Source organism: Protomyctophum bolini (assembly GCF_963924005.1).
Source record: "Protomyctophum bolini genome assembly, chromosome: 3".
NCBI classification, from domain to species: domain Eukaryota; kingdom Metazoa; phylum Chordata; class Actinopteri; order Myctophiformes; family Myctophidae; genus Protomyctophum; species Protomyctophum bolini.
This window is the reverse complement of record NC_137864.1, coordinates 17,866,283-17,890,387: the sequence shown is the minus strand read 5'-3', so window position 1 is coordinate 17,890,387 and position 24,105 is coordinate 17,866,283. Positions and strand designations below refer to the sequence as shown.

Here is a 24,105-nt window from a genome sequence, read left to right as displayed (position 1 = left end):
TGAAGTCAGATGTGAAAGTTTTATTATAAAATGCATATAATTTACAATACAGTTGTCATGAAATTTTACAATATTAACATTTTAATACATTTAAGTACAAAGTATTAGAAAAAACTCACTCATCACGTTTGGTACAAAGACCACTTTTTAACAGATTGATGTCAAATTAATTTCACTGGTTGGAAAGTAATACATTCAGTGCTTTACACTGTTATTATTTCTCACTTCTTGTGAAATATAATTAATAAGGGGACTTGTTTGAACTCATGATAGCAGTGTATGCTGATGAATTTGCCCTGAAGGTGCAGCTTTATTGAGAGCAGGCATATTCTTGTCCTTTTATTCCTTGTTCCTGGATGATGATTAATCAGCTATAATTTAATTTCCTCAAAGAAGTGACAGAAGTGCACTGCAACCATAATATAAGTTTGAAAATATTTCACATTTGATTTGTACTACTTAAAACATGTGACATTTATGGGGTCAGATTCTGACATAAACTGCAAACTGCCTTTCCACTTGTCATTTTTTGATTAACGTGATTTTGATAAACCACCTGTCATTTCAAAACTCTCCATCGCATATCCATGCCACAGTTTTCTAGGTCAAGCACACTGTAAAACCCTATGTTTGTTTTGATATCCCTTGCGTGTGTGTACAAGTACAATAAAACACAAATTATTGTAAGTGGTATGTAACACATTGGGCCTTCGAGCCAGCGAAATCCCAATGTCAACAAATGCAATAGTCTAAGTTTTATGTCCATTTGTCCTTGGCACTTTATTAAAGAAACTGAGTAAACCGTGTCAAAAGGAGGCGTGGTAATTCGCCATAACATCCAAAACGGACTTAGGTTGGATTGGAATGTTCAGTCTTGAAAGTCTTTGGGTTTATAGAACACAGAGTGTAGTGTCAGAATGCCATTCCATCAATTAGATGCAAATTGGGCTTTCTGAGTCGGGGCCATATGTTGCTGCGACGGTGCAAAAGAAAAGATATATATCAACAGGAAACCCATCAACCTCTGTGTCCTATGACACTAAACACACTACCACAGTAAAGTTCAGTCCAAAGCTACCTTGCCAATCATGACATTACTTCAGTGCAAATCCGTTGTAGGATAATTCTTCTGTACAGCTACAAATATAAAAATGTTGCTTAGTTCACATTTGAGTCTTCTCCACTTGGCCTGATATTTGGTAATAACCATTCCCATGATGATTTAGTCCTTTGATGTGGTATCATTAAAACCGACTTGCTGGGGCGAGTCATTAGTCTAAACTTGACGATCCTAACACCTCTAGCTATAACCAGGTGGTGCTATCAATCATAGGCCTTCTGCTTTTCTGATGGCTATTCTCCAAATCAGAGAACAAGTGGTTTCTTCGTACAGATACGCATTGTCAGCATGGTTTGTCCTCCCATCAGCTTATCCTCTCTGCCTTGAATAGAGAGCTCAGGATTTGAAGAATTTGGGGTAGAGGGCCTTGATTGGGGAGGGCGTTGTGATGTTGTTCCCGGAGGAGATGGTGGTCTCTACCCCTCCTTCTAACTTCTGGGAAGCTACCTCTGTCTTACTGAAACTGCACTCGAGAAACGGCACCCCCATTCTCTTCACCTGGCCATCTTTGGTCATCAGACACGGTCGGCATAATAGGCGCAGAATGGCCCTCCTCATGTCCTTACTGGTCAGAGTGTAGATGATGGGGTTGAGCAGAGAGTTGACCATTGCCACTCCCAAGAAGTAATCAGCTTTGTAGAGCAGGCGGCAACTGCGATTAGGACAGAAAAAATCCAGAAGGAGGAGTAGGAAGAGAGGGAGCCAGCAAGCAATGAAGACACCCAGGACAATGGTGACAGTCTTGAGAAGGGCTATGTACTTCTCGGACTTCCTGGCCAGGCCCTTGCGCAGGCTGCCCGACAGGCCCAGCCTCTGGCGCTGCGTGTTGGCGCGCACAATGCCGAAAACTCTGACATAGAGGACCACGATAGCCAGCAGCACTGCGCTGAAAACCGATACGCAGAAGAGGATGTAGCTCTTGGCATAAAGTGGGAGCACTATTGAGCACTGGTCCAGTCTGTGAATGCAGTTCCACCCCAGGATGGGCAGGACCCCCAGAAACCCTGCCAGGGCCCAGCTTGCGCCAATCAGAGCCAACATCCGGCCCCGTTTCGCCCCGTGGTATGGCCTCATGGTTACCATGGTGACATGGCGCTCAATGGCGATGGCCAGCAGACTGATGACTGAAGCGGCCAGCGTGATGAACACCCCTCCCTCTCTGAGAAACCAGAGCAGCGGCGTCAGTTTCAGCGTTTTAGGTCCAGACATGATGATGTTGGCCATGTATGTGATCCCCGCCAGCAGGTCCGACAGGGTCAGGTTTCCCAGTAGGTAATACATGGGCACGTGGAACTTCTTGTTCCTCCAAATGGCCAGGAGGACCACAGCGTTCTCCAGGACTATGAGGACACACACGACCAAGAAGGCAATTCCCTCCGGCTTGAGCCCCTCGCGGTAGCGGTCCCCCTGCAGCTTGCCCGTGTGGTTGTAATGTTCCACGATGATAGCGTTGTCCTGGTACTCCCAGAAGAACTGCAAGTAACCCGGAGACGAGGGTGTTGGGGAGACGGCAGGGATGGTGGAGGTGGGGGGAGCCCCTACGTGGGCAGCACGAGAGGCCTCCATGCTTGGTGTGGCTTTCGTCTTTGTGCTTGCAGTCTGGAGCTATAAAGTCATTGATCGTGACATTGTTTTGGCTTTTCAAGTATGTAAAAAAAACAGGCTTAGCTCCGACACATGGGGAGATTAGTTGATGATGCTTGTGATAGAGGAAAAAACTAAAATGTCTTCCTTGCCAGAAGAGGGTGCCCTTGAGCTCTGTTTGAACGGGTCAGAGCACTCAGACCCTGGAGAAAATAAAGAAAAGAGAGCATTAAGTTAGAGATAGAAAGGATGCATGACCACTGATGTTGAGTATCATCAAATTTCATTTCAGAGCCATTTTAAAGGTGAGGCATATTGCCACACAAAGCTAATAGTTGATAAACTAGCGGATAGATGAATGCAGCATGAATGAGTCGTGTGTAACTTAATTACCTTTTAGGATATTAATGGTCAAATTAAATGTCAGCAGCACAAGTGATATTAAGTGTAAGAATATCAAAGAGACAGCAATACTGACCAGATTTAAACGAATACATTAAAAAGCAGTTTGCAAAGCAAACATTTGTCAGTCATGATAAGGTACGGTTGTTAGACAACCATGTGTGTGTAATTTGGCACACATGCAGGCACTATTCCTGCATGACCATTCTGCTCTCACAGTCTGCATATGTGCCCCATGCATGCATTGCAAACATTGCAATCTATTTTTATGCAATTTTTAAATGACATGTATAAACTTTCTTGACAGGATGAGTGACATTTAAAAATAACATATGATTATATTGATTAAGATCCAATTGTTTTGTTAAAGCTATTGCACGTGATTAGGGTCACATTCCTCCTCAGAGTCTTGTCGTGCGGAGGAATTTTGCTGGCTTCCTTAAGTCATAATATGCTAGCATTTAACAAATAGTCTGGAAACTTTAACTCGTTCAATCTGCTGCCAAATATTTAGGAAATTAAGTTGTCCAAGTAGGCGAATACAAACTGAGTGCCAAGTACTTAGACAAAGGTGCAGTTCCACCATCACTACGATACTTAATGAATAAAATGCTCTTATTTAGGGAGTGTGATTGAGTATAGTATTCAAGTGCAATATTTCATGATTTCATCACTGAACCAAAAGTTGTATTTAGCTTTAAAAATAAAAATGTGGGTTTGTGATAATTTATAATGATGTATTTAAATGAGGTGGTTCAAAACTCTCTCAAGTTTGAATGTCGCAGAACTGTAAAAGATTCAAACCATTGCCTTACTAATGGTTCACCAGTCATAATACACACAACATCATAAGAAAAAGACAATAACCATACACAGCTGATGCAAGTTACAATTCAAGACAAATTGAACTTGAAACATACTGCACTAATCATCACAATTAACGGACGTACCTTGAAAAGAGCGTATTATTGTTTTCATCCACCTAGACATCAGTGAGGAGAATCCACAGACACACACACATACACACACTCCTTGACTCAGAAACAAACTGACAAGGCTGAGGCTGAGACAGGACCTTAGTTGAAACATGCTGCAGATAGGGGGTTGGTCTTAGACCCCCCCCCCCCCCCCCCCTCACTCTCTCTGTCTCTCCCCCTCTCTTCCATCTTTATTCCTTCCCCCTCCTTCTTTCTATAGTGCTACACATACACACATGTACACACCCACAGTACAGCAGATGCCCCCAAGCTTCACATAAAAAGAGTTCTTTACAACTCTCTACACGAGTAGAAAGACACGATAACTTCCCCCCCGTCCTCCTGCTTGTTCTGATTCTGCAGCCAGGACAGTAGTGGGTGATCTGCATAGCCTTCGACATGGCTGTTAAACACTGTACAAATCTCTGAATGTTCATTATGGGTCCTCTCAAGAGTTACAAATGGATAAAGGAACACTGATGATTTCAAGTGTGTGTAGCGGGCGGCCGACAGGGTAGATCAAGGTAGCTTTCTCCACCCCCGCCTTAGGGCTGTTTAATGTGACACATTTGCTCACGTTTCCTATTAAGAATGATGTGTGAATCCATTTGCAAATATCCATTCTGTTTTCCAGTCCATGGCAGCAGATCAGATGTCTCTATACTGTACTGACACAGTCAGGGATACATTATAAATGTCCTGCTGGACCGGCAGTACCATGTAGATCTACATACTTCAGCAGAAGAACACACCTTCCACTTGCCCACTTGGGCTAGTAAAAGTAATGCCATTAAAAGAAAATCCCTAACCCTAGCCCTAAAACCTAAATTGAAATTATTGTCCTGTAGGACTGGTCTGGTGTTTTGTAATGATTTTGTGAAATTATCTGGTTAATTACAACATAGTGTTCTGTGAGCCGATTCAAAAGTAATGTTCCTGGGCCTGTAGTTACAATGGTAGGGCCAGTGATCTTGACAAGTCACTGGCCCAGAGGACCATGCAGTGGCACATTTCCCTTCATTTCTACCCCCGACAGTAATTACATAATATTACCATGAATGTTATATTACTTACGTCACAACAATATATGATTAACTGGACCCAGCCTATTGTTTCGAAAGAGACGTTTTGATCATCATCCTTTTGGAAACGCAGACAGTATGAGTGTTAACAGGAATGGGAAACCAGGGCGTCACAAAATAACATTTGCGACAGTATTTCGCAATTACGAACGATGAGCAAGTATATGTTGTTTTGCAGCCAGCCATTACATTTCAGGCGCTCATCAAATTCCCACATTTCCCTATTTAATGTGTAATGAAAGAAATTTGATCCAGGACAGCAGTACCTCAAAATCATCAATTTTTGCAGAACATGATTTTGCAGAGTACACGTGTGTGTGTGTGTGTGTGTGTGTGTGTGTGTGTGTGTGTGTGTGTGTGTGTGTGTGTGTGCGTGTGCACGTGTGTGCGTGGGAGATTCACATGGTTTATGTAGCACTGACGGGGTTCCCAGAGCTTGTCAAACGGCGTGCTCCAACTTGCACCAGCTGATCCCGTGCCAATCAGCCCCGCAGCTCTGCAGGACAAAACAAAACGACAGAGTGTAAAGGTTCATTTCAACACTGCATGGTGGTGCTTGCCGAGAAAGTAACTCATCACAGCGGTGTGGTCGACGGCACGACCAAGTAGGCCATAGATTGGGCTGAAGTTGAACACAGCAAAGATTATTTATCCTATGTTCCTACTGTAATGAACAGTGGTGGGAAAAGTACTCAAATGTTTTACTTTAAGTAAAAAGTATCAATACTGCAATGCAATAATACTTAAGTAGTTACAAGTCCGGATTTGAAAATGCACTCGAGTAAAAAAGTATGCATTGTGCAGAGTGTCCTGTTTCAAGTTTTCAAATGTGCATTGTGAGCTTGTAGATTGGCTATTTTTAAATGGCCGGAATGTAGGGCTGCACGTGTTGTACACGTACACACACACACACACACACACACACACACACACAGGATCACAAAACCACTTGAGAGAACATACGAGAGGAGGTATAATGGCAGTTCAACAATACAGTGCTGTAGGTCATTTCTTTTCCAGATGACAGTTTTTTTTTTAGAGTTGAAAATCCTGCTCTGATCCGGTAGCTGCTATGACATTTACCTATTCAAATACAGAAGCTACCTGCCTCACATTCTGTTTGTTGTCAGGAGAGGCACCTAATCCTGAACATCCCACAAGAATCAACAGATGACCTTTTGCTTATTTCTTTCTTTCTTTCGTGTGTGTGTGTGTGTGTGTGTGTGTGTGTGTGTGTGTGTGTGTGTGTGTGTGTGTGTGTGTGTGTGTGTGTGTGTGTGTGTGTGAGTGAGTGAGTGAGAGAGAGAGAGAGACTGTGTGTGTGCGCCAGCAGGGTCAAGAGCCAAGCCTTTTAGCTCTGATAATGTCAGATAAGCGTAGCTGTTGACATACTGACACACATCAGTGCTTTATAGACAGATGAAACATTCACAATAGCTGGTGCCGACATAAAAAAAAACATGCGCAGGCCTCAGGGCATTGCATTCAAATGTAGTAAACAGGAATTCATAGCAAGCCGACAGATCAAATAAACACACTCTGTCTGTTGGTTTTGCATATGAAAGAGAGACTGACAGTAAATGGTAAATGGTGCATTTATATAGCGCCTTTATCCAAGGCGCTTTACATAGATTGTGCAATACATTCACCCATTCACACACACACATTCATACACCGATTACGGCGGAAGCCGTGCAAGCAAGGTACCAACCAGCACATCGGGAGAAATGTGGGGTTCAGTGTCTTGCCCAAGGACACTTCGACATGTAGACAGGAGGAGCCGGGATTCGAACCGCCGACCCATGGATCATTGGATGACCTGCTCTATCTCTATGATGTTTGTGTGTCACAGTCTAAGATTTTATGTGTTCGTGTGTTCGTGTGTTCGTGTGTTCGTGTGTTCGTGTTCGTGTGTGTGTGTGTGTGTGTGTGTGTGTGTGCGTGCGTTCATTTTCAGGATTAACCCATTCTGACCGGGCACCCATTTTGGTGTTAGCATCATGTTATGCTTTACCTATTGAAAAATAGCAGATCTACAAGCTCATATCGCGCCACCGAGTGGCGCGATACGAGCTTGTAGGTCTGCTATTTTTGAAAAATTCGAAGAACGACTGACATTTTTAGAATCTGATCTCGGGTCAGAATGGGTTCATCAGACCAGTGTGTGTCCGGTGGAAACCTCGTATGAATCTGATCTCAGGTCAGAATGGGTTAAAGCAGCAGATCGACGAGCTCGACACCTACTTGTCATGCTTTTGTGTTGGACACTGTATGCTTTCGTATGATCAAGTATAGGACATTCATTTATGAAAAAACACAAAAAGTTACAATATGCCATATGGAGATAAGAGGGTAGGCCTATGCGTTTTTCTTTGTGTTCCCCAGTGTGCCTAAACTACCACAGTATTTTATAGGTATTTCTATTTTCTCTGTCTGTATATTGTGTATTTTGTATTAAATGTAGTTTTAATGTACCTTACCCCTATATGTCTACAGATTAATGAAATGAACGTTTTTAGTCTATAACATGGGCCTACCCTCTTCTTTTTTCTCTTTTTCTTTTAATCTCCTTGTGTTTTCTTGTGTTTTGAAATAGGTGAAGGGATGTAGTTGTCTGTATGTATGCATAAAAAAAAAAAATTGGTCAAAGTCAGCTAACAACAGTGACATGAAACTGAGAAACAAATCTATTTGTAACAAGGATTTGTGATTGACTCAATGAAGTAAAAAGAAAACAAAAAAAACTAGCACAGTGGGAGCAGAAGGGGAGCCGTATCAGAAGGCCATAAAGGCTAATATCCTGTTAAGGGTGAATGTAGATGAAGCTCACAGCAAAGCCCCGGGGTTAGGGTTAGCCCCGGGGCTAGAGGGGTTAGAGGAAAGCCCCTAAAGGGGTCTTATGGTGGGATGAGTGATCTAACAGACAGACAACACTCGCTACTTTGTAGAGAAGAGGAAGGACAGTGGTGGAAAAAAGGACTCAAATGTTTTGCTGTGAAAGTATCAGTACTGCAATATAGAATATTACATAATATTTACAAGTAGAAGCCTGGAATTCAATATGTACTTGAGGAAAAGTACAAAAGGTATTGGCATCAACATGTATTTAAAGTACTAAAAGTAAAAGTAGTCATTACTTCCCAAATCCTTTGAAAATAGGCTATAGCCGAAATGTATATAGGGCTGAAGTGGTTAATGTGTCCGCCTGTCCAGTATGTTTTTTGTAAATAATAATCAAAATCTACAAGAGTAAAAGTAGGCTACAATATTTGGACCCAAGATGGTTTTTTTGCTTTAATTTAGAGCTGTTAGCTCTATTTTTGCACCCCCGACATTCATATTTTCTTTCGGTCTCTTTCCATGGTTTCCTTAAGCACATGAACCCTACTGGGCAACATTCAGTGAAAACACACATGACACGTGGTGAGCTTGCGGACTGGCTAATTTTGGCATTTGGCAAGATTTTGTGTAGACGGACAAAAAAGAAAATGGGGCCGAGCATAGACCCTTGAGGGACCCTGGTCAAATTAAGTACACGGTTTATTGGGTACAAGTAAGGTATATACTGTATGGTGTAAGTGGTTCAGTCTTTCTACATTGCCTTCTGAATTTCTCTGTGTTTTTTTTACATTATTAAACCACCTTCCCAACACTATGTTCATGTTCCATACATCAGCACTTCTTGAAATCCATGCCAGATAGGTTTCCCTCTTTTCTCTATATTTTTGGCCACACATGCTCTACATTCAGCATGCAGAACTACTTTCAGCTGAGCCAGCGGCTCTCACGTATGTATGTAACCCTGACCTTGATGGCTCCATTATGCGCCCAATAGGGTATTATCATTGGCCTCCAACAGCCTCCCATCTCTATAGCAGTGGTTCCCAAAGTGGGGTCCGGGGGACCCCCACGGGTCCTTGAGGGAGTTCCAGGGGGTTCGCATTTAAATGATAGTTTGGAACCAAATGGACCCTTATGGGTGTGTAACTCTGAGTGTACAAATGGAACACATTTGAACACCCTCAGAGTTAAATTAACATCGATTTGACAATATAAATTGGGGGTCCCAGAGATAGAAATGCCATTAAATGGGGGTTGGTTGACTAATAATGCATGTCAAACTGGGGGTCCTTGAAATCAAACAGGTTGAGAATCTGAGCCGTAAAAATCTTCTCTTATGGGGGTCCCTGGCATATATTTTCAAATGGGGGTCCGCAGGCTAATTAGTGTCAATTTGGGGGTCCTTGACATGAAAAAGTTGGAAGCACTGCTCCTTAGCATTTGGTTACTGACAGGAAGTGAGGTCATGACGGCCCCTCGTGTTAACATTTGTATGTTCTTGATATTCGCAGTCAGAGTGGAGAGAGGGTGGAATCGAGACTATACATTTGTCAAAAGTGGAAACCTTCCGCTGTTTGAAACATTAGTTTGAACTCACGGACCACCTACACTACAGTATGAGAACCAACTGGAGAGCATTATAACTAACGGCTGCGCTGCGGCAGTGGTTTTTTATTTTACCTTCCGAGAGTGAATTCCGTCCAACCCCATCAACCTGCCCCATGTACGACCGACCTGCCAACGCAATAAAACCACAGTAAAAAATAACTCTAAGACCTTCATTACAATGGGGCGTTTCATTCATCTCCAAGTGCTTATGATCTTAGTGAGACTTTGACCTGGCATGTTAAGCGTAAAAAAAGAAGGAAAAAAAGAAAAACATCATTAGAGTAGTATTTCTCTGGCATACGACTACTCCCCATCACTTCAAACACATCAGGGGTTCCTTCTACTGGCTATCACTCCTCTTGCACTCTCTCACTAAACAATCCTCAGTCGCTATCCACTGATAAGTCTCACCAGCCAACTGGCCAGACCAGGTCAAGTGATGATAAGAAAACATTCCTTGCCCAATTGGTGGCATTTGAATGCATCTCTCTCTCTCTCTCTCTCACACACACACACACACACACACACACACACACACACACACACACACACACACACACACACACACACACACACACACACACACACACACACACACACACACACACACACACACACACACACACACACACACACACACACACACACACACACACACACACACACACACACACACACACACACACACACACACACACACACACACAGTCTCTCTCTCATTATGCAAAACCATTTATCTGTCGGCTTGCTACTGTATGAATTCCTGTTTACTGCATTTGAATGCAATGCCCTGAGGCCTGCGCATGTTTCTTTTTAATGTCGGCACCAGCTATTGTGAATGCTTCATCTGTCTATAAAGCACTGATGTGTGTCAGTATGTCAACAGCTACGCTTAGCTGACATTATCAGAGCTAAAAGGCTTGGCTCTTGACCCTGCTGGTGCACACACAGTCTCTCCGCCACACACACACACACACACACACACACACACACACACACACACAGCTTACGTATGCACGTGTTATTATTAGCACAGAGCTGTAACCCCCCCCCCCCCCCCCAACATAAACATAATTGAATCTGGGGATAAATTTCGTTTGACTCGATTCCACAGATGAATATTGTGAAAAAAGCAGATCTACAAGTGAGCTTGTTACCACAATGTCTTTCTTAGATTCTTTGACAACTTGGCCAATGTCTGACCAGTTTTTGTAGTATAGTTTGTGTTGATTACTTTTGATGCAGTAATGGTCTTTTCCTTTTTGAGGAATTAATACAAATCATGACCCTGTTACCCCAGGGAGGTCCCCACATAATGTGTCTGAGCTGAGAACCACTGAGCCAATAGCCACAATTAGTTGCATGCTGAAAATAGCCGATCTACAAGCTCACAATGTGTGCGACGCGTTGTTAACTTGTAGATCAGCTATTATCGGCAAGTGAAAAAAAAGTCTTTACGACGTCATCAAGGCCCGACAAAATACATGTTGTTTGACTAAACCAGCTGTAGATTTAGTCGACTAAAACCTTTTGACATTTAGTCGACTAAAACTAGACTAACACTAAAACATTCCAGGTGACTGATATGTGACTAAAACTAAATTAAAACTATTCAAGAGACTATGACTAAAAACTAAAATCTAAATTTGCTGCCAAAACCAACACTGAGCCAGTAGATCGTCGTCTATTGTCGGCAAGCAACAAAGAATAAATCAGGCACGAGTCTCCCTTTTCTCCACCTCTTTCCGTGTTTCATTATACAGTCTCACTGGAGTGTGATGTTTACTCTGCAGCATCCGATCGCTCACTGGGTTTACAGTTGTACTGTACGTGACCTACGACGGTCTGACCGTTCCTCAGCGTTACAGTGTTTGTTTGGATATTTCCAGACCACTTGTCACAGCACGGGGGTCGTTCGAGGACGATTTATGACGATAGCCGTTTCTTTTGAAGTGCTCGCAGAGCGCACCGGCTTCAGAGGGACTGAAGGAGGGGAAAAAATAGATGAGAGGATGTGCTCCTCTTCTTCTGGCCCTGCGATTGGTGTGAGAGAAAAATACATAAGCAGTAACTCACAACTAAGCTCCATTATCAGAGCATAAATGGCCCCCTGTTGGCACAATTTCACTGTTAACAGCATAGATGACATCCTGGATAGGAACAAGATGATGCGCATGTACTGTGTGTACATGTGTGTGTGAGTGAGTGTTTATATGCAATGTGTGGACAAAGTATACTCCACCCCCAGTTGAGTCCAAATAATAGCAAATATATACGCCTGGTCAATATCAACTACAAGCAAAGGTTTCTCAGTCAAATTTGCACTTGAGTTAGTACTGGAGCAGGCCTACTTGCTTTTAACGATACAAAGTATTCAAAAGTACCTGCTTTTAAAAATGCTTGTATGTATTCAAAAGGGCAAATTACAAAGTATGTTTTCCTTTTACTATCAATGCGTTGCTGTATTGAAATTTAGACATTTAGCCTATCTACATGTAGCATAGTGGAGTGAAAGAATAAAAACAACGACAAAACGAATACTCAAGTAAAGTACAGTTACTCAAACAAATGTACTGACTGTAAGTACAGTTACAGTACTCTAAATATTACTTCGTTATCGTCCACCACTGTTTATGTGTATGAGTATGTGTACGACTGTACGTATGTGTATGTGAGTGAGAGTGTGCTGCCTCGTCTGTTTTCATTTCGTCGACAGAGATCTGAATGGTTTGCTTTTCAAGCACAGTGGTTAAGGTTTGCTTTGCTTTGCTGTAGGAATGGTTGGGGTTAGCGAGCTCTAGGTGATGTGGTCTGTTTCTCCTTGGATCGGCTGCTGCGTCTCAGCTCTGTTGGGTGAGCGACGTGGATGCAATCTGGATGCATTCAGTCCAGTGTTGTTTTTGGCAGCCAATTTAGATTTTTAGTTTTAGTCATGGTCTCTTCAATAGTTTTCATTTCGTTTCAGTCACGTTTTAGTCACCTGGAATGTTTTAGGGTTTTAGTCTAGTTTTAGTCAACTAAATCTACAGTTGATTTAGTCGACTAAAATGTATTTTGGCGGACCAAACCAAGTGTAAAATGACTTATACTGGGTCTCTTTACTCTCTTGTCCACTAGTCCCTTCGTAACATTTTAGTCTAGTTTTTATTTGTCGACGAAATTGTCAGTATATTTAGTTTCCATTTCGTTTTCGTCAGTGGAAAAAGGTAGTCGACGAACATTTTCCGTCATAGTTTTAGTCGACGAAATCAACACCGTCTGTTTCTCCTTGGATTGGCCGCTCTCGGTGATGTGGTCTGTTTCTCCTTGGATTGGCTGCGTCTCTCAGCTTTGTTGGGTGAGTGTGCCGCGGATGCAATCTGGATGCATTCAGTCCAGCTCTGTCAGACTGCAGGCCTAATGAGATCCAGATCCAGCTGGGGGTTTTGGGGCCTGTGACACCGACACCCGCGTCTGCTCTGCTCCGCACGCAGAACTCTAACACATTATATGACAAAACTCCACAGGGCGCTGCACCACACTCTGCCCCGCTCCCTCCAGAGCTCTCAACCTTCTCACTCAGTCCACAAGATGAACGCCGCAATGAAGTGCTCATTTTACCCACCCACCCAACAACACCCATGAGAGAGAGAGCGTGCGTGCGTGCGTGCGTGCGTGCGTGCGTGCGTGCGTGCGTGAAAATGAGAATAACATGTCTCATATAGATACAGTACAAACATACTTTGACCACTGGCACTTTATAACCCATAAACCAACCATATAATGATGTTAGTTAACTTCAAACTTAAACCACCTGTTGCCCATAACCCTAAACAATAACCCCACTGAACTGAACTGCCACAACAAGTCATGGGGGATGTCTCTCTCTCTCTTTTGGAATTCGTTATTTTTCATGACCCCACAAAGTGGTAAAAACAGATACACACACCTGCAAACTATACGTATGTGATCACTCACTCACACACCTTTGTGGAGTTCTCTAGAGACAAGGTCAAGGTGGTAATGAGAGGAGAAGGGTGGACGACACTGTTACAACCGCACAGCGGCCTCGCTGATCCCTGTGCATCACTCACTCTGGGCTTCATGTGTTGCTCGAATGATTCCCTCTCCGTTTCTTCTTGGCCTCTTGGAATTCCATCCCTCTCTTCTCTTGAAAAAAGAAAAAGAGCTAGAGTAGGGAGAGGCAGAAACCAGTAAGAATGTAAATGAAAGCCAGATCTCCCAGTGCTTGGCCCCTCTCTGCATACTGGGCTAATTTGTAAAACGTGCAACTGAGAGGCTGATAAGTTGAAGCAAAAACGACATCTCGGGCCACTTTTCTCCTCTCCTCAGTTCTGTCCCTATATACTGTCCCTATATACTGTCCCTATATACTGTCCTTATATTCTGTCCCTATATACTGTCCCTATATACTGTCCTTATATTCTGTCCCTATATACTGTCCCTATATATTGTTGCCTCTCATTTTCCATTTCAATTAAACTCCCTCTTGTTCTCTTCCTCGCTCAAGCTTTTCTCTCTCTCTCTTTAACTCTGAAACCAAGTTGAAGGAGTTTGGCAAAGAAATGGGCACCGCACCAGTCCAGTCAAGCAGAGGGTAAGGCTTAGCGTGACTGGAAGTGATTTGAAATGAAGCCTTGTTCCCCTTTATTCCTTCCAGGGTGTTTTCTTGAACAGCACTCTCCTCAAAAACATTGCTGATTTTAGCAATGATTTAGCTGATTTAAACAATTAGCCTCTCGCATCCTTGATCCTCTTTACATCCAACCAAGCGATATGATGACAGCATTAGGGCCGACTCTTTCCTGTTGGCGGTCTTGTCAGCGCAATGCTGTCATGGAAGCAACAGAGCACATTTGAGCATGGGCATCGGCAGCTGCTGTCATGATGGAGTGCGTTTGGACCCCCGCTCAACCAGATGACAGGTAATGAAAGGAACATCAGAACTGCTCTGATCTCTTGCCCAGCAAAAACCTACAAAAATCAGCTTGGCCTCAAATGGCCTGTGGCAAAGCATGAGCCGGATTTGTTCACCAATAAGTTTCCCTGTTAAATCCTATAAAACACAATGGTACTGGAAGTGTGAGAGGAACCCTTTCATGTGGAGCACGCCATGTAAACTATACATTTTGGGGCACAACAATGAGAGAAACGTTCGCAAAGCAAAACTGCAGTCAACGCTTAAGTATCAATAAAGATTCATCAGGCAAGCAAACTGTGTCTTGCGGAACATCACAGCAAACAGAATTGTATTTACCATAAAACTGCTGTCTCATTCAGTGCTTTACTGTGTATTTATGTTTTACAATGATGAGGGTTTTTATTTTATTTCTTTTCAAAGAATCATTGCATACATTTACTCACTGTATCTGTAAATTCACATCTTATACTGCTGCCTAAGATAAGATAAGAATTTCTATTTGAAAGAAATCATAAAGTAAATATACAACTTTATGGAACTGCAGCAATAAATTACACAATGCTGTTATCTTCACAGCACTAGTGTGTGTAAAGGGTTGTATATATGCTGTTGAATTATTTCTTTAAAATCCTGAGCACTTTTGTAGGAAGTCCATTAGTGGCATTTAGGCTGATGATGATGTCATTCAAGTTCTGGATCCCATTAAGTTTAGTTTGGTGCGGAGAACTTTGGATACATAAACTCATAATGTCTTCCCAAGATTCCTGTGTTCCAAGTCTATATGTCAAAAATGCATAGAAACCACATTTCCAGGCTGACTGCTAGCAATTAGCTGTCCGCTCACAGGCGCACAAGCAGCTGGGTCTTGTTTCCGTGTGCTGTAGTGTAAGTCCAGCACAGGTTTTCAGAGAATGGGATATCACGGGTACATCAGCCACAGCCATGCCATACTCCGATAAAAACCAGCTGCACTCCTCCTGCAAGGCTAATTTGCTCAACGGTGAAACGTTAAAGGAAATGGAAGGGAGTTTAAATGTAATGTGAATAGTCTGTTCGGTGTGCACCACAAGGTTTTCCCTTCCACCTTTAGGACGGAAACTCAGTCGAATAACGACATCTTCCAACGTCCATATAGACACATTCTCTCCAAGCAATGTTTGCCTCCTCATTTGTCATGCTTCTGAAGATCAGAAATAGGCCCAGATGACAGCCAAAGGGGAGAGAAAGGAGTCCCCAGAGTCACAAAATACCCTTGTTTGTTTTTGTTTTTCTTATGGAAAATCGGTCAGTTTAGTCTGCAGTCTGAACTGCAGCCAAATGCGTCTTGATTTTAGATCAGGCGGCTTTCATTCGATTGCATCCATGTATGGGTTCAGTTTACGTTGGGGTTTTTTAATCCCATGAAGGAGCAGCAGTTTGCAGCTGCAATCAGACGAGTGGACTCAAGGGAGTGGTGCAAATGGAGCTGTTGTTCTGGGGGTTCCCTGTACCCTCTAGCTGCTTACACCATAACCAAAACTCCTGGCATTGAGGAGGGTACAGTAAATCGTTCAGTTAACTGGAAGGATCTGCATTTCTGTCGGTTTCAATCAGCCTTCTGGAACAGTGCAGTCTAAAGGGGTCAATTGGCAGTTTCAGCCCTGTTATGTTTGGGTTGTTTTCAGGAGGAAGCTGGGTAGCTTGTCCCTGTGACTGATGGCTCTCGTTGTTTACGGAAACACAATTAAGCGAGCGACTAGGCACCATGTTTGTTCCAAATGGCTCCCGATGGGCTCCTTAAAAGGTTGCCCTATAAACGTCAAGGGTTTGAGGCAGGTTTGCTAGATGCTACAAACTGTTTTACTGCACAATAACACCCAAAGACCCTGTGATCTCAGCCTGCATGTTTGACATAGGGAACGTGAGGGGAAACTGGCATATTTATATGTGCGGCGGGGTTTAAACTGAAAACCCAGCACAACAAGGTTGGAGCCACTGTGCTGATGTGTTTCACTAGCTTCCTGATGTGCCCCTGACATGCATGCCCACTGGGACATGTTGTCATGTGGGACCTTTCCCCTCTCCACTCTAGGTCAGTTCAGTAAGTTGCCAGGAGGGATTTGAAGGGGAGCATAACAGGAAGAAGTGAGATATAGAAGAGTAGAAAGAGAAGAGTGAAAGCAGAGGCAATTTGATCGCATTAACTCTGGTGTCCCTATTTTGTTGTTATAGGAAACTCTCAAAAAAAGGAGCTTAGGCCTATTCTATGTAATGAAGGGGTATTACTAGACTTTTTAGGTTGTTTGATTCAATATTTATAGATATGTATGTTGTTGGTATAGACATGCGATATTGCACATTGAAAAGTTCACAACACGTGATGCCATGTATTTCAGATTGGCTATTTTCATCGTATGACGTGGGGTAAAAAAGCAGAAAACATGTTTGTTAGAAGACAACGTGATAGCCACATGTATTCTCATCTTTGTCTCCTGCAAAAATAGCACTAATGAAAACATGGAACTGTGCTAGGACCCAGTGCCTCATCCAATAAATTGCCAAGAATATGCCAACGCATGAAGAGAAATGACACTCTTTAAAGGTTGTTTAGACTACAGCGAGTGAAAGATCCACCATAACTCCTAACGCCGTGATACTCTGGTGTCTGTCCTTCTCTACTCTCTGTCCTCCTTGCCATCCCACTCTTTTCCCTCCCCGTATAGACAGTTTAGAGAAGAAAAGGCCTGATCTCACACATCTGTGCTAATGTTTAGAGTGGAAAACATTAAAGCTTGATCCGCTGCAGAGATTGAGGCGATTGCTCTGCGCCTGACCCTGGGAAACGATGCACGTTGTGCATCAGCTGCGGTACATCTTTTAACATGGTGCATTTCAGTGACTGCCTATGGGGCGCATGATGTGCAACCTTCCATCCGGTGGATTCTGGATTTTCTTCTGACTATAAATCAACGTATTCCGCTGTCTGTTTGGATGTCCAGCTGCCGTATACAGTGTGACTATGTGTGCATACATTCTGTATGGATGCCAGCTGAAGAGTAAGCTACGAGTAGGAAGCATTAATGTTGGAGAGAGATACATGTGTGAGTATGTGTGTTGTGTTGGGAAAAGTTGTTTTTCAATTCTGAGTATTGTACGGTATGTTCTGGTAAAGCATTTTGAGGTACATTCTCGTTATTATACACACGTGCGTGTGTGTGTCTGTGTGTGCGTTTGCGTGTGGGTGAGTGTGTGTCTGGGAATGTGCTAAGGGGGGCTCGATCTGTTTATTTACCAATCTGCACTTCCGTTCTCCCCCCCCCCCCCCCCCCCCCCAACACTTGCACTTTCTCTCTTGCCCCACCTCCCAGACCCCCTCTGTCTCTTTCTCACAATTCCTCCGCAATCCACTTCTCATTCTGTTATCATCTCCAGGCTTGGAGGTGGAGATTATATTTTTTCCCCTTGTCCGTTTGTCTGTGCCTGTCCTTTTTGGACCCATCTGCATCACATCTTGCATGCAAACTGAGAGCAATGTTTCAAATCAGCCTCATTGATCACGCCAGCTTCATGTTTTGGCCTATAAGTTATAACTCTCGAACCGTGCGAGAGGTCACAGAATGAAAATGTGTTCCTTATGCTGCGACTATAGGCCACATTGACTCCGTTCTCACAACTGGATTTCTGACAATTTAATTTGGTTTGGAAGACGCTTTTGGTTTCTACCAAAATTCACAACTCACTGGAATCAAGTGATAAACATATATCTTCCAGGGTTTTCATATTCCATTCTGCTTGGCTATAAATTACTTTCCATTTGTTGCATAAACATGCTTTTCTTGATTTGATTTCTGGAGTCGTGTGACAAATCTGACAATGAGCATCAAAAACAGTTTAACAAAAAACACTCCACTGCATCGCAGAGATAAATATTGTACTTTTACTCCACTACAATCATTTGAAAACGTTAGCTACTATAGTTACTTTGTAGATTTAGATTATTATTACAAAAACATGCTGACACTATCACCTGCCCACCTGCCCGGGGCAGGTAAATAAAATGATCGGGCAGGTGAAGTTAATTGCTACCTGGTTACCCGACCTGGCAGGTGCACATTTTGAGTGGGGATGCAAACCGTCTTTAGTTCGCTATAAACACGAGATATAACTGTCTTTAACGTGGTCAGGGTGCTCTGCGTCTCTTCCTATCTCTCTACCAAGTCCCTCTCCCCACCACACACACACACACACACACACACTGAGCGTGAAGTGGCTACGGCACCCCTCCGGCGAAAACAGCTAATTTACAAGCTCACAACATCACCAGGTTCAAAGCCATGAATTTTATTTTATTTAACCAAGTAAAACGTTTTAGTACATTTTCACCACTGGCAATGGCCGTATTATACAGATTACAATTGAGAGTATTCTAATGCGTCAAAGAGCACAATTTTGAGTGCCAGTTCAGGTATTTCAGGTAGGTAGAGTAGTTCCTACTCTCACCTATGGTCATGAAGTGTGGGTCATGACCGAAAGGCCGCGAATACAAGCGACGGGTGGCTGGCATCTCCCTTAGAGATAGAGTGAGAAGTCTAGTCACGCAAGAGAGACTTTGAGTAGAGTCACTGCTTCTTCGCCTGGAAAGGAGCGGTTCGAGGTGGTTCGAGCATCTGGTTGGGATGCCTCTCGGGCGTCTCCCTATAGGGAGGTCCTCGAGGCACGTCCCACTGGGAGGAGACCCCGGGGCAAACCAAGGTGCAGTTGGAGGAAACACATCGACTCACTGGCCTTGGAATGTCTCGGGATCCCCCAGGAGGAAGTAAGTCACTAATGTTGCTCTGGAGAGGGAAGTCTGGAGCTCTCTGGTGGAGCTGTTGCCCCCATGACCCGACTATGGATAAGTGGCTGAAGATGGATGGACGGATGGATGGAGTTCAGGTGGTCAAGTCATAGACTGTGACGTATGCGGAGTATGCAGAAGTTCCGTTCACGCCTGTTGCTTTCTGCCCGTGATACGCCACTGACTTTACCTCTGGGTCTTCAACCCAGCTGGGTGGTGGGTGTGCGACTACTGTCCAATCACAGCGGGGCTTTCTTACAAGCAGCTTTTGTGGTTCTCTCGTTTGGTGTTGAAAGTGAAAGTGAGGCCATTCCTGGTACAGCACGGACAATAAGACGGTCACCACAGAGCTTTCCCACAACCGCACTGAAACAACAACACCACGGATTATCTCTCTTGCTCTTATTCACAAAAAGAAAAAAACAACAACACGGAACAACACAAAAACAACACAGTCAGTAACACAAACGGTATTCACAGAGAAACAACAACAACGCGAGCCGCATAGCGGTATACGCAAGATTCTAGTTATACATATTAGTGAGACCATGGTTCAGTTCCCGGTCAGACCATTAACTGAATGTCATTCCCTATTCTCTCTTTCCACATTTCCTGTCTCTCTCCACTCCACTGTCACTGTCTTCCTTCCTTGGTCCTATGGTCGGCTGCAACCTCCCTGGGTAGGCCACCCATCCTGGTGTAGATATACAGTAGTGCAGAGTCTGCAGACAGAGGACTCCTTTCGAGTAGTTTTCTTCTGCCCCAAACCAGCCCTCCTCAACTTTCTTTCTTTCCTTGTACAACAGTCTTCTTGTCATCCATGTGATCTGCCCCACTCCTGAACTTTCATGTCCGCATCGACATACTTCTACTTCCTGTCTCCACTATTCTTGCATAATCCATCACTGCATTGCACTGGAAACTATTTCTCCTCCTTTGTCCCTTCATTTCCAGCACACTTTCATTTGACAAAGTCTACATACAGTATAGCCAACCCGTACAGATGGTGGAACGTTGCCTTCAACACGTTCAGGTTGACGATGGGAGGAAATCTGAGTCTAATAACCCTCTAGGCAATTGAACACATTCCTTCAGTTCGATTCCACAAAGCAACGGTTCGATTACATACAGTACATGACTCTTCCTTCACCCTTGGTATCTACACCACATAATAACGTAAATTCACACACTGTATATTTCCTGAGTGTTAAAGTTGTAAACCATAACATTTAAGCCCCAGGGTTTGAACGCAGGACTTCCGTGTGAGACCAAACAGCTACCACTCAGGTAACTGTTTGGTCCAAAGCAGTATAGTGCATGGGGCTGTCGACCGATTGAAATAACCTCTCAAATGCCTGCCTATTATTAACCCACAATATACTGTATACCAAAATATATTCTATTTACTTACATAATGGGGAGACTTTAGTGTTGTCATAATTATGCATTTACCTTGCAAATGTAACCTCTGTAATTTAATTACTTTGTGAATCCATCAGCCACTGTTATCCAACTCTTTAGACTGCTTCAGACTGCAAGTTCAGACAGAACACCTAAGGTAGCAGGTTGACACAATGGACCATCACCAGTGATATGCATCCAAGGTCGGTTATTCCTATTGCTTCAAGCTGTGATACTCGATCGGCGTCGATCGGAAGGTTTTGTTAATAGCATCGTCAAACTACCAGGGCGACATCCTGGATAGCCCTACCATCAGCTCACCCCTGGACTCCAAAGGGTCCTTTTGGCTACATTTATATACCCTGCTCTGAGTTACAAATGAATACATTAATTATCGTTTTATTTTACTGTATAGTGATTATACGTTTGATTTCTGAGTTACAAATGAATAAATTAATTATCGCTTTATTTTAGTTTGATTTCGGTATAAAACACACGTTTTGAACGATGAGTACATGTATATGTGGCTGCATATTTGTCATGCCATCGAAAGTGAACCAACCAGGAAGATTACATCTTCCTTCCATGTTTGTATATTTATCCAATCGTGACCCTATGTTTATTTTGGTAAACGTTCAACTTCTCCCTAATTGCAGATGTGACGTTTAAATGGCCCTTAACTGGCTTAAAGACGTGGGCTTTGGTGACCCTACAAGTTTCCACAGGAAATAACTCCCATGTTAACTAGGGTGAGCAGGCTTTCACTGTTACCTTTGGCCCAAATGTGTGTGTGTGCGGTGCGTGCATGCATGCGTGCATGCATGCGTGCATACTGTACTGTAACAGCTTTAATGGGCAGACAGGTACAGTATATGGAAGGTTCATTGTAAACTGCAATGCAGTTTTACAACAAAATATGAATTTAGCACGCACACGCACACGCACACGCACACGCACACACACACACACACACACACACACACACACACACACAAAGTGGACTGGTTCGCATTGTAAGTGAACAACAAGAATGTTTTCGTGTGGGACAAAGTTCAACGCTGAACTTTGACCTTATAGGCTTTCAGTCGTGCCTCCTGGGGGCTTATATTAAATCTTGGTTATATCCCCCCACCCAACTCCACCCCTAAACCCTTTATCCACATCCCCAAGTCGCAGCTTCAGAGCGATTGTTTTTATATGCAAGCACTTGTTTTCCTCACTCCCATGACTCTTAATAAGGACTCCATTAAGCTCTCTATTTAGACAAATTGAACTAGAATGTGTGAAGAGGTACCACAGTGGAATTCTACGTCCAAATATCTAATTGAACTAATGGCAACTTTGAGAGCGGTGTCTTATAACCCACTGACATGTTCCATTACCATATACCATTAGGAGCCTGTGTTCAAAAGCCAGCTTACGGAGTGACTGGCTCCAGATGTTCACTGTGGCACAGGAGAGCGTTACAGGGGAGTTTTCTGTCATAGGAGAAGTAAGAGAATATGGTCCCTAGTGACATTCTAATGTTGTTAAAACAATAACTCCAATTTTACCAACATCTTGGGATGTTTTTTTAATTTATCGGGCTGCCACTTATTGTGGAATCCTCATGAACAATGTGGTGGTTCTACGAACCATCCAGATGAGAGCACCTCAGTGATTCTGTCACTCGGTTTACATTTTCGAGAAGAACCCGAGCGGTTCAATCCTGAAGAAGTGATTAGGTCGCATTTCAAGCGAAGGGATGGAAAATGTGGGCTTTGTTTGATATCTTGCTTCATGCATGATAGTTGCTATCCAGCTAGATTTGTTTCTAAATGTAACACTGTTGGACTCTTCTGTCGGGGTAGCATATACAGTATGCCCATCCAGGTTCACCAGGACCATCATGCTTTCAAACCTTTGCACGCTGGATCAAACATTGATCATGTCACACCAGGACACACAACGCAAAGGAGTTGTGTGTCCTGGCGTGACATGATCAATGTTTGTTTGTGCAGAAAACTTTCCATTGCCTCTAAAGAAAAACACTCCTTGATTACAACTACAGTAGCAAATACTGGAACTTCTCCACCTAAATAAGACAGCTGTGTTCTCTCTCTCTCTCTCTCTCTCTCTCTCTCTCTAAGTTTTCAAACCCTTTCTCTTATGACTCATATTTTAAATGGAATGTTTCTCAGCATCCGGAGCCATTTCATACGCTAGTCAGTATTTGGTCTCGTACTAACCTACAACCCCGGCAAAGTATCAGTATCAGTGTAGGTTACCTGACGGACAGGAAGGCATTCCTCTACCACACAATTGGGAAAGGCAGAATAACAGAGCCGCAGCCATCTTTCTGTTTGGTTTCGTAACACTTTAAGACCCTTGCATTCCTTATTATTGTGCCAAACTTGACTTTTACAACAGTAGAACAACACCAGAATGCTGTATCATCACGAAAGTTGTGCCAATCTAGAAGTTCATACTACAACTAAACAGTATGTCAGGCAATGTGGCTTTTATGAGCACCATCTCCTCATCTGCGCTTAGTTAATGTTGGTTGTGTTCTCTTGTGGTGGTGGTTTTTGTGGCTGATCTCTCCCAAACTAACTGCTCCTTAAGCAGTCAACTCAGCCATAAATCTTGATTTATTTTTCTTTCTTTTTTTTTAACTGATTTTCAATTAAAAGCAAAAAGGCTCTTAGCTTGAACGACTCTTAATTATGTCGCCACATCATAGCTTAAGTAGTGGATAATTGGGAGAAATGGCGTCAAGGGAGTTTTTAATGACGGAGGCTTTGGTATATAGGCTTACAGTTTGGGCCTAACAATGTAGATGTGGTTCAGAAATGTAATGCACTGAATTAATGCAACTCATGTAAAGGTATTTCTATGGTAAAGAAACAAAAAAAAAACAGTGGCTGAGGTCTATCATTATTTCACCTATTCCTTTATCATTTATTTCCTCTCTTTCTCCCTTGCTAAACTCTCTCAAAGGGCAGATCGCCCTCTCTCTCTCTGTGTGACAAGTGAAACATGCCACAGCTGATCCACAGACCTTCAGTAAGCACACTGAAAAGTGAAAACACCATAAGACAACCAGACACAGCCAGCAAGCAGTAAACAATCAGTCATAACGGTAAACAACAGAAGCCTTGCCTGCTAAACAAGAGGCTTTATAAGTTGTCAACCAGTGCGCACAGAGCGAAACCTGCTGTACAGTAGATTTAGCTTCAAAACAGAGATAATTCCTAGCTCAAACATGCTGAATGTGTTCATGCTAAATGCCATTGAAGTGTGTGCCAGGAGTGCATATGTGTTCCTTCATACATTTTGACTATGACCGCATTCAACACCGTAAAGGTTCCATG

The 24,105-nt window shown here is 43.1% G+C and overlaps 1 protein-coding gene across 1 annotated transcript; it reads right to left on the bottom strand.

Moving 5' to 3' along the window:
* s1pr5b (sphingosine-1-phosphate receptor 5b) lies at positions 1 to 4,153 on the bottom strand. Its single transcript, XM_080794013.1, has 2 exons — positions 4,057 to 4,153; positions 1 to 2,907 (listed from the first exon to the last, which is right to left on the bottom strand). The coding sequence occupies exon 2, from the start codon at positions 2,684 to 2,686 to the stop codon at positions 1,457 to 1,459; it is 1,230 nt and encodes a 409-aa protein (XP_080650139.1). The 5' UTR covers positions 2,687 to 2,907; positions 4,057 to 4,153; the 3' UTR covers positions 1 to 1,456.
* Positions 4,154 to 24,105: the final 19,952 nt, after the last annotated feature.